This window comes from Pseudophryne corroboree, chromosome 7, assembly GCF_028390025.1.
Source record: "Pseudophryne corroboree isolate aPseCor3 chromosome 7, aPseCor3.hap2, whole genome shotgun sequence".
NCBI lineage: Eukaryota > Metazoa > Chordata > Amphibia > Anura > Myobatrachidae > Pseudophryne > Pseudophryne corroboree.
The window spans coordinates 497,125,055-497,142,927 of record NC_086450.1 but is presented as its reverse complement, the minus strand read 5'-3'; the positions used below and the strand labels follow the sequence as shown (position 1 = coordinate 497,142,927).

The 17,873-nt window shown below is 48.3% G+C and overlaps 1 protein-coding gene across 3 annotated transcripts in view; it reads left to right on the top strand.

The window, feature by feature from the left end:
* LOC134945751 (uncharacterized) overlaps positions 1-17,873 on the top strand; it is a 708,129-nt gene that overhangs the window by 198,861 nt on the left and 491,395 nt on the right. For all 3 annotated transcript variants that reach the window (XM_063935217.1, XM_063935218.1, XM_063935219.1), the window contains one exon: positions 2,889-3,185. In XM_063935217.1, coding sequence (XP_063791287.1) covers positions 2,889-3,185 — 297 coding nt within the window. The remainder of the gene's footprint in view (positions 1-2,888; positions 3,186-17,873) is intronic.

The following is a 17,873-nucleotide window of genomic DNA, read 5'->3' as shown; positions in this document are numbered from 1 at the left end:
CCCCCCCGCACCTGGGTCCGCTTGTAAGGCCCCAGCGTCATGCTGAGGACTTGGCAGAAGCTGTGAAGGGCTTCTGTTCCTGGGAAGGGGCTGCCTGCTGCAGTCTTTTTCCCTTTCCTCTACCCCGGGGTAGATATGACTGGCCTTTTACCCGCTTGTCCTTATGGGAACGAAGGGACTGAGGCTGAAAAGACGGTGTCTTTTTCTGCTGAGAGGTGACTCGGGGTAAAAAGGTGGATTTCAGCTGTTGCCGAGGTCACCAGGTCCGATAGACCGCCCCAAATAACTCCTCCCTTTTATACGGCAATACTTCCATGTGCCGTTTGGAATCCGCATCACCTGACCACTGTCGTGTCCATAAACATTTCTGACAGAAATGGACATCGCACTTACTCTTGATGCCAGGGTGCAAATATCCCTCTGTGCATCTCGCATATATAGAAATGCATCTTTAAATGCTCTATAGTCAATAAAATACTGTCCCTGTCAAGGGTATCAATATTTTCAGTCAGGGAATCCGACCAAGCCACCCCAGCACTGCACATCCAGGCTGAGGCGATGGCTGGTCGCAGTATAACACCAGTATGTGTGTATATACTTTTTAGGATATTTTCCAGCTTCCTATCAGCTGGCTCCTTGAGGCGGCCGTATCTGGAGACGGTAACGCCACCTGTTTTGATAAGCGTGTGAGCTCTTATCCACCCTGGGGGGTGTTTCCCAACTCGCCCTAACTTCTGGCGGGAAAGGGTATAATGCCAATAATTTCTTAGATATCAGCAATTTTTTATCGGGGGAAACCCACGTATCATCACACACTTCATATAATTCATCTGATTCAGGAAAAACTACGGTTAGTTTTTTCCACCCCACATAATACCCTTTTTTGTGGTACTTGTAGTATCAGAAATATGCAAAGCCTCCTCATTGCCGTAATCATGTAACGTGTGGCCCTACTGGAAAATACGTTTGTTTCTTCACCGTCGACACTGGAGTCAGTGTCTGTGTCTGTGTCGACCGACTGAGGTAATGGGCGCTTTAGAGCCCCTGACGGTGTTTGAGACGCCTGGACAGGCACTAACTGATTTGCCGGCTGTCTCATGTCGTCAACAGTTTTTTGTAAAGTGCTGACACTATCACGTAATTCCTTAAATAAGACCATCCAGTCAGGTGTCGACTCCCTAGGGGGTGACATCACTAATACAGGCAATTGCTCCGCCTCCACACCAATTTCCTCCTCATACATGTCGACACACGCGTACCGACACACAGCACACACACAGGGAATGCTCTGATAGAGGACAGGACCCCACTAGCCCTTTGGGGAGACAGAGGGAGAGTTTGCCAGCACACACCAGAGCGCTATATATGTATAGGGACAACCTTATAATAAGTGTTTCTCCCTTATAGCTGCTATTATATGTTTTAATATGCCAAATTAGTGCCCCCCTCTCTTTTTTACCCTGTTTCTGTAGTGTAGTGACTGCAGGGGAGAGACAGGGAGCTTCCCTCCAGCGGAGCTGTGAGGGAAAATGGCGCTTGTGTGCTGAGGAGATAGGCTCCGCCCCCTTCTCGGCGGCCTCTCTCCCGCTTTTTCTGAGGTAAAATGACAGGAGTTAAATACAGCCATATAGCCCAGGAGCTATATGTGATGTATTTTTAGTCATATATAGTGTTTTCATTGCTGCTCAGGGCGCCCCCCCCCCCAGCGCCCTGCACCCTCAGTGACCGCCGGAGTGTGCAGTGCTGTGCGCTACCTTTCTTGAAGACAGACGTCTTCTGCCGTCGATTTCAGGACCTCTTCACTCTTCTGGCTCTGTAAGGGGGCCGGCGGCGTGGCTCCGGGACCCATCCATGGCTGGGCCTGTGAACGTCCCTCTGGAGCTAATGTCCAGTAGCCAAGAAGCCCAATCCACTCTGCACGCAGGTGAGTTCGCTTCTTCTCCCCTTAGTCCCTCGATGCAGTGAGCCTGTTGCCAGCAGGACTCACTGAAAATAAAAAAACCTAAGTATAACTTTTACTTCTAAGCAGCTCAGGAGAGCTACCTAGTTGCACCCTTCTCGGCCGGGCACAAAAACCTAACTGAGGCTTGGAGGAGGGTCATAGGGGGAGGAGCCAGTGCACACCACCTGATCCTAAAGCTTTTACTTTTGTGCCCTGTCTCCTGCGGAGCCGCTAATCCCCATGGTCCTTACGGAGTCCCCAGCAACCACTTAGGACGTCAGAGAAATATTGTATTAAATGACGTTCAGGCTGTGTGAATAGGGTGTATATGAAACATAAATGAATTGTGTGAATGTAGACACACTTTGTTTAATGCACAAAGTTATAAAAAATATTGTATTAAATGACCTTCAGGCTGTGTGTATAAGGTGTATATGTAACATAAATGCATTCTGTGCTTAGACTTGGGTCCTATCACCATGATATCTCATTATGGTATGCAATTATTCCAAAATACAGAAAAATCCCATATCCAAAGTACCTCTGGTCCCAAGCATTTTGGATAAGGGAGACTCAACCTGTAGTGAAATTAATAAGGGGATTGTACTAAAGAGGAAAAAGGCTGAGTTTTGAGGTAACATTTTTTGCCATATATTTTCAGGTTTACACAATGGACCACACATGTAGGGGACATTTGGCTTTACAGGGGTGTTCGACTGGGAAGTAGGTGCACATCTTGTAACATGGTAGTGGGACAAGTTGGTGCACCAACATACAAAGGGGATTATTGGTGTTTGTAAATGGCCATTAGATGAGAAAGAATAGGAAATAATTATTCCAGGAGATGTGATATAAATGTTTTGGGGTTTATAGTGGACGAGTCAGTGAGAGGGGAGGATAAAAAAAGTCTGGAAATATCATTGTAATTACAATTCTCTTGCCCTAGCACGTGATCATCACTTTGTGGACAGACACCGATCAGATATAATAAGACGGATAATCCTGATAGATCCCGTTCTGGATGATCTTCGGGAAAAGCGGCTTCTAACAAAAGAACAATATGATGACTTATGCAAATATACAACGTATGAGGACAAGACGAGAGCCCTCTGTGATATTGTCAAGAACTGGGGATACACTGACAAAGACACGTTCTATGTGACCCTGAAGATTTACAATGACTCAGTCATCATGGATATGGAACTAGAGGGCAAGACTGTGAGATCCCGGAACCCCTATTACAGTAAGTGTAACATTACTATTTATTAAGATAAAGTACCTCCTATAATACAGTACACGTGTACATAGAGGACACCATAAAGTTCATGCGCATAACACATTTCCTCATATCTAAGGCCCAGCATCATTGTACTGGTGATTAAAAAATATATAATAAAAATATTTTAAAAAGGGCAGTGTCACATCTATGGGATTCTTAAATTGGAACCTTGGGGTATATGTATGAACAGTTCGTATGGGCGTAAGAGGGATCAGCACACGTTATGTGCACTGATACCCCTTCTCTCCATGTATTACAGCGGTGGTGGGTGCTCAGTGGCAGGTGTGCTATGCACCCTTGTCTATATCGGCGCTGCTATCTTTTAGATAGTACACCAATGTACAGGCACTGACCGTTCCGACACCTGCAGCTATCGATTTTGACAGCTACAGGTGTCGTTGGCCATACACCACAGCCAGAGATAACGCTGTCCCTGGCTTTGGCAGGTGCCAGCCCCAGGCTGCATGGGAGATCTGTCAATAGTAGCGAGATGCCCAGTGAGCCGGCAGGGGGAGAGACACTGCACATCAGCACTAGACTGATGCGCTGTGTGCTCAAACGTCGATCGCCGGAGTGGGGAGTTTTCACTCCCCCACTTTGCCATCTGAGATGTTAATACATCTCAGCACTTCTGCTTTGCCTCGGTAAAGAAGCAAAGCAGGAAGCGTTATACCCATACGATATGTGTGGGTATAATACATTCCCCCCAGTGCCTTATGTTGCAGCTGAGCTTTCTTCCACTCCATTAGGTGAGGCCGGAGGACCCTGTGGTCTGACCATGTTATGAGTTTGTAGCGTGAGGATAGGGAAATGTACAGTCCTCTCACATAGGGCTCAAGTCAGTTTATTCATTGAATAATACATCTACAAGCTTTTCACACAATGACCTATAAGCTTTGCGAACATACAGACGGAGCCACTCGCTGCATCGCAGACAGGGGAGCGCAGCGTGCCTAGGCGCAGGTCAACGTATACAAATGCTCCCATTCACTTTGGGCTGTGTGCGTGTCTACGATGCACGAGTGTCCCATGTGTTCCCGGAAGTCTCGAATAGGCACAGATGAAGCCATGAACAGCGTGGATCCATCTGTATATAAATGACAGTCCTTTAGGAACGCCTCAGTCCTGAGCATAAACAAAACAGCTGCCAGATCTTTATCACCCTAAAAAGGTCTATTTTTTTAACCTTTAATTAAGCATCCCAAGGGATTCCTCACCCTGTGTCCTACATCCCCAGGGATTCCTCACCCTGTATCCTCCATCCCCAGGGATTCCTCACCCTCTATCCTACATCCCCAGGGATTCCTCACCCTCTATCCTATATCGCCAGGGATTCCTGACCCTCTATCCTACATCCCCAGGGATTCCTCACCCTGTATCCTACATCCCCAGGTGTTCCTCACCCTGTATCCTACATCCCCAGGGATTCCTCACCCTATATCCTACATCCCCAGGGATTCCTCACTGTGTCATACATCCCCAGGGATTCCTCACTGTGAGTCATACATCCTCAGAGATTCCTCACTGTGAGTCATACATCCCCAGGGATTCCTCACTGAGTCATACATCCCCAGGGATTGCTCACTGTGAGTCATACATCCCCAGGGATTGCTCACTGTGAGTCATACATCCTCAGAGATTCCTCACTGTGAGTCATACATCCCCAGGGATTCCTCACTGTGAGTCATACATCCTCAGAGATTCCTCACTGTGAGTCATACATCCCCAGGGATTCCTCACCGTGAGTCATACATCCCCGGGGATTCCTCACTGTGAGTCATACATCCCCAGGAATTCCTCACCGTGAGTCATACATCCCCAGAGATGTATGTCTGTCTAACGTGGTGTCTATCTCTATGGAACTCACTTCCCCGCACAGTGCGAGAGGCCCCAACTATAGAATCCTTCAAAAGTAGACTCAAGACTTTCCTGTTTACTCAGCATTTCCATAATGTCCCTTTAGTATCTACATGCTTCTGTATTTTATGAAAAGCTGTTCTGTACTTCATTATTTTCTGTACTATATTATGCTATGTATCTGTTAAGCGCCTTGAGTCCTATTGGAGAAAGAGCGCTATATAAATAAAATCCATCTGTATATAAATGACAGTCCTTTAGGAACGCCTCAGTCCTGAGCATAAACAAAACAGCTGCCAGATCTTTATCACCCTAAAAAGGTCTATTTTTTTAACCTTTAATTAAGCATCCCAAGGGATTCCTCACCCTGTGTCCTACATCCCCAGGGATTCCTCACCCTGTATCCTCCATCCCCAGGGATTCCTCACCCTCTATCCTACATCCCCAGGGATTCCTCACCCTCTATCCTATATCGCCAGGGATTCCTGACCCTCTATCCTACATCCCCAGGGATTCCTCACCCTGTATCCTACATCCCCAGGTATTCCTCACCCTGTATCCTACATCCCCAGGGATTCCTCACCCTATATCCTACATCCCCAGGGATTCCTCAATGTATACATCCCCAGGGATTCCTCACTGTGTCATACATCCCCAGGGATTCCTCACTGTGAGTCATACATCCTCAGAGATTCCTCACTGTGAGTCATACATCCCCAGGGATTCCTCACTGAGTCATACATCCCCAGGGATTGCTCACTGTGAGTCATACATCCTCAGAGATTCCTCACCGTGAGTCATACATCCCCAGAGATGTATGTCTGTCTAACGTGGTGTCTATCTCTATGGAACTCACTTCCCCGCACAGTGCGAGAGGCCCCAACTATAGAATCCTTCAAAAGTAGACTCAAGACTTTCCTGTTTACTCAGCATTTCCATAATGTCCCTTTAGTATCTACATGCTTCTGTATTTTATGAAAAGCTGTTCTGTACTTCATTATTTTCTGTATTATATTATGCTATGTATCTGTTAAGCGCCTTGAGTCCTATTGGAGAAAGAGCGCTATATAAATAAAATTATTATTATCTATTGACGGTCTCATTATATACTGTCTATCTATCAACTGATTACCACAGATTGTGCAGTCAGAAATGCTAGGTCCCCATTTAAAAGCCTCAGAGGCAGTGGGTGGGGTGCCAATCCAGACTGAAGGAAGTCTCTAGCCTTCAAGTGTGTATACACACACACACACACACAAAATATTGAATATATACAATGTAGGGAGCACAGCGTTATCTCTATACATCTAGAGAACATCTCTGTACTTCTCAGAGTTAATGTGACTATGCACTAATACTAGTGTAGGAGCCAGGGCCGGTTCCAGGGCGCAGAGCGCCCCGGGCGAGAAAGGGGCGTGGCCTAATACAGGGGGCGTGGTGAGTCACGCCCCCTGTACATTGAAAGCGCCGCTTGACTGCTGAGCGGTGCGCGATGACGTCATCGCGCACCGCACAGCAAAAGGTCCTCTCCACGAAGAGAAACTAGACGCTATGCGTCTAGTTCCCTTCGTGGAGAGGACCTTTGCTGTGCGGTGCGCGATGACGTCATCGCGCACCGCTCAGCAGTTACTCTCCACGAAGGGAAACTAGACGCATAGCGTCTAGTTCCCTTCACAGGAGACGACGGGGACGGCAGCGGACGGGGGACACAGCGGGCGGCAGTGGCGGATCTTGCCACGGTGCGGCGCCCTCCGGATGGCGCCAGCGCCCTCCGGAAGGCGGCGCCCCGGGCAAAAGTCCTGCTTGCCCGTGGCAAGAACCGCCACTGGTAGGAGCACACCATTCCGCTTGCGCAGGGATGTCCAAACACTTTTCTCTTCATAGTGCACAGTCTAGGGACTGCCAAAACAGAAATAAACACCTTTACAGATTCCTCACACTGAAGTATACGTCCCCAGGATTCCTTCTCTGCACTTTCTTGGTTTCTCTCTTTTTGGTCTCTCTCGTTTCACTTGCAGGTAAAGAAATAGTTTCAGAATATTTTTGAAGAAAGCTGTTCTGAAACCTGTTGTTGGAATAGGCTTCAGGGATCATTAATTTGCAATGTAATCAACCCAAAAGATGTAGTTAAATTCAAATATGTTTGTCCTTGAATGGCACACATTGTATAGATTTTTAGTGGTTTTGCAGGTGAGCAAAACTTGTACTTCAATCCCGGACACAGTAGTGATGAATCCTTTATAAAACCGAAAAATGCAGCCAATTGATCTAGAACAGTGGTTCTCAAGCTCGGTCCCCAGGACCCCACACGGTTCACATTTTCCATGTAACCCAGCAGGTGCACTGTGTATCACCAACTGTCACATTTTAAAAATCTACAGGTGACCTGCAAAACATGGACCGTGTGGGGTCCTGAGGACCGAGTTTGAGAACCTATGCTCTAGAATACTCATATTATAATTCATGTTAACTAGTAATGGTTCAAATTACAACAACTTCAAACTTGAACAGCCGTTCAATCAATCCCAAATCAACCGAGCCAAGTGCTTTACTTATTTCAACTGTTTTAAAATCATACATTTCGACAGTACCTGTAATACAGTATTTCTCTTCCTCTATGATAAATACCCCTATCCTGCTGTACTGTTATCTCTCATGGGGTTTCATCCAAACCATCTTCCCTCCTATTTACTATCTGTCTTTGGCACACATGCCCATCAGGCCCTCACATACCCTTTATACTGTATGGCATCAAACATCCTCCACATGCAGTGGCGCCGAGATGGGGGAGGAGAGTGTGCCCGGATCTGTTGGAGGGCCCTGGTAGGGTCCCGGGTTCCACTGCACCACCCTCCCTTCCCAGTGGGCAGGCAGGGAGAGAGGACTGACTGCTGCTGCTTCAGCAGCCTCTCTTCCCCAGCGCAGCACACAATGCTGTGCGCTGGGCTAGGGAGAGAGGCAGCAGCTGTCAGCCTCTTGGCTATATGTGGTGATGTGCAGTGGGAAGGTGTTCGCACCTGGCCAACCCAAATCTAACATAGGTGCCCCAATCGCGCTGCCGGCTTGGTGACCACTCCTAAAAAATATTTCTTCTTCGGGTTCCATAGGGCTCCACAGGGGAGACAATGGGGTGTAGGTGGTGGTATAGGACTTAGCAGAAAACAGTTAAGCTTTCAGGTATCCCAAGATGCTCTGGTCCTTCCACCCTATAGTTTGGTGCCAGCAGGAGCCAATTCAATGTCCCGGCAGTCGAAATATCCCAAGGGTTATGGGTAGGCTGCGGGAAGGGAGGGTTAAGTTTAGGCTGCGGGAAGGGGGGGTTAGGTTCAGGCGCCACTGGGGGGAGGGTAGGATTAGGCTGCGGGAAGGGATGGTTGGGTTTACACTGTGGGAAGGGGGGGTTAGGTTCAGGCGCCACCGGGGGAAGGGTAGGATTAGGCTGCGGGGAGAGAGGGTTAGATTTAGGCTGCGGGAAAGGGGGTTTAGGTTCAAGCGCCACCGGGGGGAGATAAGGGGTTTGGCTGCGAGGTGGGGGAGGTTAGCCTCAGGCTGCGGGGAGGAAGAGTTTGGGTAAGGTAAGTATACTTACCTTTACCTTCCGCTGTCGGGATGCTGCAACGCCGGTATTCTCTACCCAACATGTTTAAACAGGGGCCTGCTTCTAAGCAGCCCCAAGCTTTTATTTTATAATTTATTTATTTTCTCTTATGTCCTAGAGGATGCTGGGATCCATTTAGTACCATGGGGTATAGACAGGTCCATTGGGAGCCACTGGAACTTTTAGAGTTTAATAGTGTGGGCTGGCTCCTCCCTCTATGCCCCTCCTACCAGACTCAGTTTAGAAAATGTGCCCGGTGAAGCCGGTCACAGCTAGGGGAGCTCCTAGGAGCTTTTCTAGTTTTATTTTTTTCTAAAAGTTGTTAGGTACAGGAAGGCTGCTGGCAGGCTGCGCTCCGGAAAGCTCAGCAACACTTTGTGTAAGCACTTTGATGGGCATCCTGAGCATGCACAATTCACCCTAAACTGGTCACTCAGCTAACAGGGTCTTATCCTGCTGTCAGCAACAAACACCTCAAGCCAGTATAAACAATTAGTGCGGGAAGCCGCGCGCCATTGCAAGGGGCGGGGCTTCCTCTCAGAGTGGATTCCGCACTCACCAGCGCCATTTTCTCCCTGCAGATACATAGGAAAGAATGCTGACAGGGAGCGCTGTCCTCCACATAACTCCAGCATACCTCTGCAGTACCAGGGTGTTATAGACAGGGGGAAGGGGAGAGTGTGATACTAGTACTAATTACCAGGGCCGTAACTAGGTGTGTGCCGATAGTGCCTTGCCCACAGCACTAAAGCACTGAAGGCGCACCATCTGGCAGCACACCCCTGTACGGCCGTCCTCGCCAGTCAGTGACTATTGAAAGTCCCGCCGCCACCACTTGTTACCCACCTCCGCAAGGGAGTGGGAGCACTGTCATAGGCGCCATGTGCCATTACACACCTTCCCATTGTCCCGCTGGCCCTGAGTGTCGCTGTACCTGTAAGGGAGTGGGAGCTGTGCAGCAGTCATCCCCCCCTCCGCTCATGAGAGCCGCTGGCACCAGCGGCTGTGTATTACAGCTTAAGTATAGGACTGTGGAGCGCCATGTGGCATTACACCCCTTCCCGTTGTCTCGCTGCCCCTGAGTGTTGCTGTGCCTGTAAGGGAGTGCGAGCTGTGCAGCAGTCATCCTCCGCTCGTGAGAGCCGCTTGCGCCAGCGGCTATGTATTGCAGCTTCAGTATAGGACTGTGGAGCGTCGGCGTAGCTGGCAGGTCACGGACCTGAGGAGAGGCTGGTAGATGCCTGGATGCTGGATCGCGTATGCCCCAGGTGACTGAGACACAGACACACACATACCCCCCCAATGTGTAAAGAAAGGTTGACTGCTGATGTAATGTGCAAAAAGAGGCTTTGCCTACTTACTGTGTAAAAAGGGGGCCTCTGTTACTGTAATGTGTAAAAAGGGGGCCTCTGTTACTGTAATGTGTAAAAAGGGGGCCTCTGTTACTGTAATGTGTAAAAAGGGGGCCTCTGTTACTGTAATGTGAAAAAAGGGGGCCTCTGTTACTGTAATGTGTAAAAAGGGGGCCTCTGTCACTGTAATGTGTAAAAAGGGGGCCTCTGTTACTGTAATGTGTAAAAAGGGGGCCTCTGTTACTGTAATGTGTAAAAAATAAGGACTCTACTACCATAATGTGTAAAAAAGGGGGACCCTGCCTAATGTGTGTACAAGTGGGGACTCTGCCTGCCTAATGTGTAAAAAAGGGACATTCTGCTGCCGTAATGTGTAAAAAAGGAGACTCTGCTGCCGTACTGTGTAAAAAGGAGCTCTACATAACGTAATGTGTAAAAGGGAGATCTGTGGCCATGCCCTTTCCAAATTAAGCCACGCCCCTATATTTTTGGCATGCGCATTGACACTGTTTTGTATATGAGGGGGCGCTGATGCTGTTTCTTGCACACAGCGCTAAAATGTCTAGTTACGGCAATGCTAATTACCCTATTAAGGGTAGTTAGTCAGCGTTGGGCTTTTATCATAGTAACTACCTACTGGGGCACTGTGTGTGCTGGCTCCTTATACTCTGTGACTCTCTGAAGATACTCTGGGGGAAACTGTGTCCGACATTTTCCTGTGTGTGTGTGTAAGTGTGTGTATCTCACATTACCATGTCTAAGGACTCTGGCCCTCATTCCAAGTTGTTCGCTCGCTAGCTGCTTTTAGCAGCATTGCACACGCTAAGCCGCCGCCCTCTGGGAGTGTATCTTAGCTTAGCAGAATAGCGAACGAAAGATTAGCAGAATTGCGAACGAAAGATTAGCAGAATTGCGAACGAAAGATTAGCAGAATTGCTACTAAATAATTCTTAGCAGTTTCTGAGTAGCTCCAGACCTACACAGATTGTGATCAGTTCAGTCCGTTTAGTTCCTGGTTTGATGTCACAAACACGCCCTGCGTTCAGCCAGCCACTCCCCCGTTTCTCCAGACACTCCCGCGTTTTTCCTTGGCATGCCTGCGTTTTTCCCCAAATGCAGTGAAAACGCTGAGTTGCTGCCCAGAAACACCCACTTCCTGTCAATCACACTACGATCACTCCAGCGTTGAAAAAACTTCAGTCGAGCTTGTGTAAATCTACTAAGTTCGTAGGTAAACTACTAAGCGCATGCGCTCTGCGTACCATGCGCATGCGCATTTTCCACCTATTCGCAGCATTGCGAAAATCGGCAACGAGCGAACAACTCGGAATTACCCCCTCTGTCTCCTGTGCTGCAGAGTGTGTATCTTCTCCTGAAGAGTCTATTCCATGTACTCAGGACTGTAATGTACTTTCCCAGCCTTCTGAATCAGAACCTCCATGGGTGGATTCTTTAAGGGGCATGAGATCCCAGATTTCAACAAGGATGTTACATACTGAGAAAGAAACACAGTTTTTGAGAAAACCTGTGGAGCGTGATTTGACATACTCAGCCACCACTGCTGCGTCTAAAACGCCCCCTTCGTACCCACAAAAACGTACACTTGCCCAGATAATGCAAGTTGACACTGATACCGACTCTACTACATGGGATGGTGATGGGGATATGCAGGGGGAGAAGCATCCAGTGACGTGCGGTGGGGTGAGGCAGGTGAGGCAGAGCCTATCATATTAACGTTTGTGCCAGAGTTTTAACTGTATAAAGTATATGTAAAATACCAAGAATATGTTTGAAATATCATCTTTGCATTACTCTAATCATTTTTATAGACAAAACTCTGGAGTAAAAAGTCTATGGTAGGTGAGGCAGTGCCTCACCTTCCTATCTTTTCTGCACATCTCTGATCATAAGTGGCCAAATTTTCAGGAATTTATACTGCAGCACCTGTGTATATTGCCCAGATGTACCCTTTGGCTCATATATTGTACGTAAATCTGGCTTTGGTTCTAGCCAATGCCTCCTGAGCCATTTAGCTCACCGCACGTCCCTGGATGCATCACTTGCTAAGGGGTTGCAACTAATGATTGAAGCCATTAGGGACATTTGACATATTACTGATAAGGTACCTGAGCAGGTAGAGGAATCTTATTTTACTGAAAGTAAGAAATCCTTGCTTACCTTCCTGGCTTCTAAGGAGTTAAATTATTTGTATGAAAAATCCTGGGAAAACCCAGAGAAAAAATTCCAGATCCCAAAAAGGGTTCTCATTGCTTTACCTTTCCCTGACGAGGACAGAAAAAAAGTGGGAAAAACCCCCTATAGTAGACGCTTCTGTATCTAGGTTGTCAAAAAAGGTGTTTTTACCTGTCCCTGGTTTAACCGCTTTAAAAGAGCCGGCTGACCACAAGATTGAGACTACGCTCAAATCACTATACACAGCTACTGGCGTAACTTTAAGGCCCACCATTGCTTGTGCGTGGATTTCTAAAGCCATAGTAAAGTGGTCAGGCACATTACTTGAGGACTTAGATACTATGGATAGGTGTGACATTGAATTGTTTTTGCATCACGTACAGGATTCTGCAGGTTTCATGGTGGAGGCCATGAAGGACCTTGGCATGCTGAATGCGAGGGCTACATCCATGGCGGTCTCAGCACGCAGAGGACTCTGGCTATGCCAATGGACTGCGGATGCAGAATCCAAGAAAAGTGTGGAGAACCTACCCTTCACAGGTCAGGCTCTGTTTGGGGACGCATTGGATGCGGGTAAGTCAACCTTTCTTCCCTCAGCAGCACCACCGGCTAGGAAATCTTTTCCTACATCTACACTGCAGTCCTTTCGGACCGCAACATTTTTAAAATCGAAAACCCCCTCCACCTTCTTTAGGGGAGGTCGTCGAAAATCCAGAAAACCTGCACCAACAGGATCTCAGGAACAGAAACCAGGTTCTGCTTCCTCAAAATCTTCTGCATGACGGTGGAACTCCCAGCCTGGAGATCGGACAGGTGGGAGCGAAACTAAAAGATTTCAGTCACATCTGGGCATCATCATGCCTAGACCCCTGGGTAACAGATATTGTTGTCCAGGGGTACAGACTGGAGTTTCATGAACTCCCACCTCACAGATTCTTCAAATCATGCTTACCAGCTTTGCTCACAGAAATTGCTATCCTACAGGATGCCATTCAAAAATTAGTTCAAATAAATGTCATTGTTCCAGTTCCACCTCACCTACAACACAAGGGTTATTACTCAAACCTGTTTGTGGTACCGAAACCGGACGGTTCGGTAAGGCCAATATTAAACCTAAAGTCATTGAACCCCTACTTGAGGGAATTCAAATTCAAGATGGAGTCTCTGAGAGCAGTGATCTCAGGTCTGGAGGAGGGGGAATTACTGGTATCCCTGGATATCAAGGAAGCATACCTTCACGTTCCAATCTGGCCGCCTCACCAGGCTTACCTCAGATTTGCACTGCTGGACTGTCACTATCAGTTCCAAGCACTGCCATTTGGCCTCTCCACGGCACCAAGGGTGTTCACCAAGGTCATGGCAGAGATGATGCTACTCCTCCGCATGCAGGGAGTGAACATAATTCCATATCTGGACGATCTGCTGATAAAGGCATCTTCTAGGGAGAGGAGAGAGTATTGCTCTCTCAACTCAACTACTACAGGATCATTGGTGGATCCTGAACCTTCCAAAGTTACATTTGGAACCGACAAGTAGACTGCCCTTCCTGGGGATGATACTCGACACGGAAGTGCAGAGGGTGTTTCTACCACTGGACAAAGCATTGGTGATCCAATCAATTGTCCAGGATGTCTTGAAGCCAGCCCGAGTATCGATTCATCAGTGTATTCACCTTCTGGGAAAGATGGTGGCCTCCTACGAGGCTCTACAGTACGGAAGATTCCATGCACGGTTCTTCCAGCTGGATCTCCTGGACAAGTGGTCGGGATCACATCTTCACATGCACCAGCGGATACGCCTGTTGCCGAAAGCCAGAATCTCACTCCTCTGGTGGCTGCATACTTCTCACCTACTCAAGGGCCGCAGGTTCGGGATTCAGAATTGGATTCTTCTAACCACGGATGCAAGCCTCAGAGGTTGGGGAGCAGTCACCCAAGGAAAAAACTTCCAAAGAAAGTGGTCAAGTCAGGAATCTCTCCTTCCAATAAACATTCTGGAACTAATGGCCTTCTACAAGTGGCGCATCTTCTCAAAATCGAGCCATTCAGGTTCAGTCGGACAACGTCACAGCGGTGTCCTACATAAACAGACAGGGCAAAATGAAGAGCAGGGCTGCAATGTCAGAGGTGACAAGAATCCTCCTCTGGGCAGAAAGGCACGCACTGGCACTGTCAGCAATCTTCATTCCGGGAGTGGACAACTGGGAAGCAGACTTCCTCAGCAGACACGATCTCCATCCGGAAGAATAGGGCCTCCACCCGGAGGTGTTCACAGAGGTACCAAGCCGATGGGGTGTACCTCAGATAGACTTGATGGCCTCTCGCCTCAACAGGAAGCTTTAGAGGTACTATTCCAGGTCATGAGACCCGCAAGCAGTGGCGGTGGACGCCCTGGTAACTCCGTGGGTGTTCCAGTCGGTGTACATGTTCTTTCCACTTCCACTCATCCCAAGGATTCTCAAATCCTCATTGCTCCAGACTGGCCCAGAAGGGCTTGATATGCGGATCTTCTGACATTGCTGCTGGAGGATCCGAGGCCTCTTCCTCTTCGATGACCTTCTGCTACAGGGGTCGTTCGCCTATCAAGACTTACCACGGCTACGTTTGATGGCATGGAGGTTGAACACTAGATTATAGCTCGGAAGGGCATTCCGAACAAGGTCATTCCTACTCTGATCCAAACTAGGAAGGGGGTAACGTCTAAACATTACCATCACATTTGGAGGAAATATGTGTCTTGGAGTTTCAACTGGGACGTTTTCTTCCCTACTGCAAGCTGGTGTGAATGTGGGCCTACGCTTGGGCTCCATCAAGGTCCAGATTTCGGCCTTGTCCATTTTCTTCCAGAAACAATTGTCTGCTCTCCCTGAGGTTCAGACATTCTTGAAGGGAGTACTGCACATCCAACCACCCTTTGTGCCTCCTACGGCACCTTGGGATCTTAATGTGGTGCTGCAGTTCCTGCAATCGGATTGTTTCGAACCTTTACAGGAGGTGGACGTTAAGATTCTTACTTGGAAGGCAGTCACACTGTTGGCATTGGCATCTGCTAGATATGTGTCTGAATTGGGGGCCTTGTCGCACAAGAGCCCCTACTTGATTTTCCATAAAGATAGAGCTGAGCTCAGAACGCGTCAGCAATTTCTTCCAAAGGTTGTGTCAGCTTTTCATATCAACCAACCTATTGTGGTGCCAGTGGCTACTGACACCTTGATTACTTCAAAGTCCCTGGATGTTGTGAGGGCTTTGAAAATATGTGATGCGAACTGCTCATCACAGGAATTCGGACTCACTAGTTGTCCTTTATGATCCCAACAAGATTGGGTGTCCAGCTTCTAACTAAGCAGACAATTTCTCGCTGGATCAGGCTTACTATCCAGCATGCTTATTCTACGGCAGGTTTGGCATGTCCAAAATCTGTTCAGGCCCACTCTACATGTAAGGTGGGTTCTTCCTGGGTGGCTGCCCGGGGTGTCTCAGCTATTCAGCTTTGCCGAGCGGCTACCTGGTCAGGGTCGAACACGTTTGCTAAGTTCTACAAGTTCGATACTTTGGAATCTGAGGACCTAAAGTTTGGTCAATCTAGGACGTAAGAGAAATTAGGATTTTAATTACCTACCGGTAAATCCTTTTCTCGTAGTCCGTAGAGGATGCTGGGCGCCCGCCCAGTGCTTCATGTTCCTGCATTGTTATTTGGTTACGTTTGTTCGTTCAGCCATTGCTGATTCGTTCCAAGTTGGTTAGCTTGGTTTTCCTTGTTGTTATGTGTGAGCTGGTGTGAATCTCACCACTATCTGTGTATTTCCTTCTCTCGAAGTATGTCCGTCTCCTCGGGCACAGTTTCTAGACTGAGTCTGGTAGGAGGGGCATAGAGGGAGGAGCCAGCCCACATTGTTAAACTCTTAAAGAGCCAGTGGCTCCCAAAGGACCCATCTATACCCCATGGTACTAAATGAACCCCAGCATCCTATACGGACTATGAGAAAAGGATTTACCGGTATGTAATTAAAATCCTATTTTCTATTTTTACTACTTCAGAGCAGCAGCACTAGGCTGTCCTGGGGACGCCAGTGCTGCTGCTCCATCACCCCCCACCAGCGTTGAGATTCCGGCTGAAGGCCAGGTACTTCCAGCGGGGCACGGGGAGCGACAGCTAGCACAGTTCACTCCGGGGACCCCAGGACTGCAATCGGCATCGGGGGAAGGTTTCAATGGATCCTGCGTCTTGTTAGCAGTTCTTCCTTCAGTCTTGGGAGCTGATGTGAACCCCGGTTTGTCCGGGACTCCACTAGACCACCAGGGCCTTTTACTGGCAGAGGCACTCATTTAAGGGGGCTAGAGTAGCGGTGAGTAACGCCAGCATAGGGGAGGTCAGAACCTATGTGGCCTCTCCCCCAGCTCAGAGCACCACTGCGGTCTTCCCACCGCTGAGCTGTACCTCCTCCCTCTCAGAGACCCATAGCTGCCATCTTCAGTGCAGCTACAGGTGTCTGGGAATGCTGGGTCCTTGTATACCTCTCCAAGGACCCAGGTTATACAGCGCTAATATCCTAACAGCTACTGCTGCTGTGCAGTTGATTTAGTGCCCACTGCAGTGTATTTAAATTGTATTCTGCATTGTCTTGTGCTAGCCCTGCTGTCTGTTCTTCTTTCCTATTCACTGTCAGCATATAATTGTCCCTTGTTTTCTTCCCTTTCACCCTAAGAATTGGTGTTTAAGGGGCCCTTCATCTTCACAGCTCTCAGTGCAGGTGAAGTTAGTCACAGTATTGTCTTGGTTGCTCACTACCTGTTGATATATTGTGTGCGATTATTTCCTTGCAGCTATGTCTGGCAAAGGCAAGGGTTGCAAAGAGGCTGAGGCACCTCTGTTAGTCTCATGTAAATCCTGTTCTGCCGGTTTATCCCCTCAGGAAATTATACAGGATGATTTATGTGCTGCTTGTCATGTATTCCTTCATCCAACTCCCCCAGACCCCGTGCAGGATCCCCCCTGGGCTTCCTTTTCACAGTTACTAGGCCAGATAGCTGACTGCCTGGTAAAACCCTGTGGTTACTCCCCCTGTGGGTTTACCACAGCAGGTGCGTCCTACCATACCAATGCCTCAAGCTATCCCACTCCCAGCTATGTCTCCCTCATGGGTGGATGTGCTCTCTACCTCCGTGAAAAGCCTGGCACAAACCTCCACTGCTTTCCAACAGATGTTGCAGGGTGACAGGCCCTTGCCCTCTAAGGCCACAAGGCATCCTGTTCCCTCTTCTCAGTCTACACATACGGATTCGGAGGCATCCTCTGGTGAGGAAGAGGATGCTGATGTCTCTCTAAGTCTCACTCTGGGGGGAAAGGAGCGGCAGTCCCTATTGGATGTATCTGCCCTTGAGCTGTTAAATATATGCTTCAAATAGAGGAAGAGAAGCCTGCTCCTAAATCTAAACATTTCCAGCTATTTAAGAGCCAAAAGGTAGTGAAAAATGAATTTCCTCAGTCTGAATATCTTATGGAACGCAGACTTGCAGCCTGGAATAACCCTGGTAAAAAGTTTCTGCTCCCCAAGTGACTAACTTCTTTCTACCCAGTTCCAGTGACTGTACCAAATGGGAGCCTCCCCCACCGGTGGATTCCCATGTAGCCCATTTAGATAAATACTCCACC